The 1,101-nt window shown below is 36.9% G+C and overlaps 1 protein-coding gene across 1 annotated transcript; it reads left to right on the forward strand.

The window, feature by feature from the left end:
* The first annotated feature begins 259 nt into the window (after positions 1-259).
* LOC126474706 (uncharacterized) lies at positions 260-856 on the forward strand. The gene has a single exon (XM_050102183.1). It carries the CDS (start codon positions 260-262, stop codon positions 854-856), a length of 597 nt encoding a protein of 198 aa, XP_049958140.1.
* Positions 857-1,101: the final 245 nt, after the last annotated feature.

A 1,101-nucleotide genomic window follows, 5' to 3' on the forward strand; every position in this document is an offset into this window, starting at 1 on the left:
CCCGCTGTAGAATGGTACATAAAATGTGACCTTCAGTTGACGTGCTAACACATCTCCCCCTTTTCTTGTCTTTGTCTCACTTGTGAGACAACAATCACCACTGGATCGGTTTCCAGTTGTGGCGAGAAGACTGCAATTGACGCAGTGTATCTAGCGGGCTGTGCATTGTTACGTGTTTTCCACTTGAATAAGCTTTATTGACTAATATTTTACACTACCGTATTTAGTGCAGGTGTGTGTGATACAGTGACTTGATAAAATGTCTCAAAAACGTAAACGTGTTGTTTTAGGACTTAATCAAAAACTTGAAATTATAAAACGCTTAAGAAAGGGCGAAACTGCAACAAGTGTAGCACTGATTTATGGTATTGGAAGAACAACAGTTAACGATATAAAACGTGATGCTGATAAAATAGAACAACATGTGTCAACAATGCAGAGCATGGATGGAGATGTGCGAACAAGAAAGACAATGAAACCTGCAAAATATGATGAATTGGACACTGCAATGTACCGATGGTTTATACAAGCAAGAAGTCAGGGGATTCCTCTTTTTCAAATTTTGAGTGATGACGAAATTGTTGCCAACGTAAGTGCCACCAAAGAAGAAGAAGAAGAAGAAGAAGAAGAAGAAGAAGCTGATGAAGACGAGTGTTCAAACCATGAAGAAAAACAAACTATTAGCCATTTAGAGGCCGAAACAATGCTGTCCAAGTGTATAGAATGGTTTGAAAGTCAAGAAGAGGCTAATGCAACGCAAGCAATACTGCTCCGAGAAATACGAAATATCGCCGCGGTGAAAGCTCGAACATCAAAAAGGCAGAAGAAATTGACTGACTATTTCCAAGCTAGATAAACTATTTCACCTATAAGTTTATAGTACAGTACAGTACTGTACATTACGTATTTTGCAACTTTTGTAGCTACTGTACGGATGTTTTTATCATGCAATAAATAGTTTTATTTGCTATTACAATCGTGTTTAATTTGTTTTCGCTCCGAAATATTATTATATTACTGTGAAAGTGATATGTGTCTCTACATAAAATAATTAATTGAGGTTATGTTTTGAAGGAATACAGTGTTTCTGTTATCCGTCTA

Source organism: Schistocerca serialis, chromosome 4 (genome assembly GCF_023864345.2).
Source record: "Schistocerca serialis cubense isolate TAMUIC-IGC-003099 chromosome 4, iqSchSeri2.2, whole genome shotgun sequence".
Taxonomy (NCBI): Eukaryota; Metazoa; Arthropoda; class Insecta; order Orthoptera; family Acrididae; genus Schistocerca; species Schistocerca serialis.

Bases quoted from the DNA above. Each gene is read 5' to 3' on its own strand.
- LOC126474706 (XM_050102183.1), top strand. From the start codon at position 260: ATGTCTCAAAAACGTAAACGTGTTGTTTTAGGACTTAATCAAAAACTT.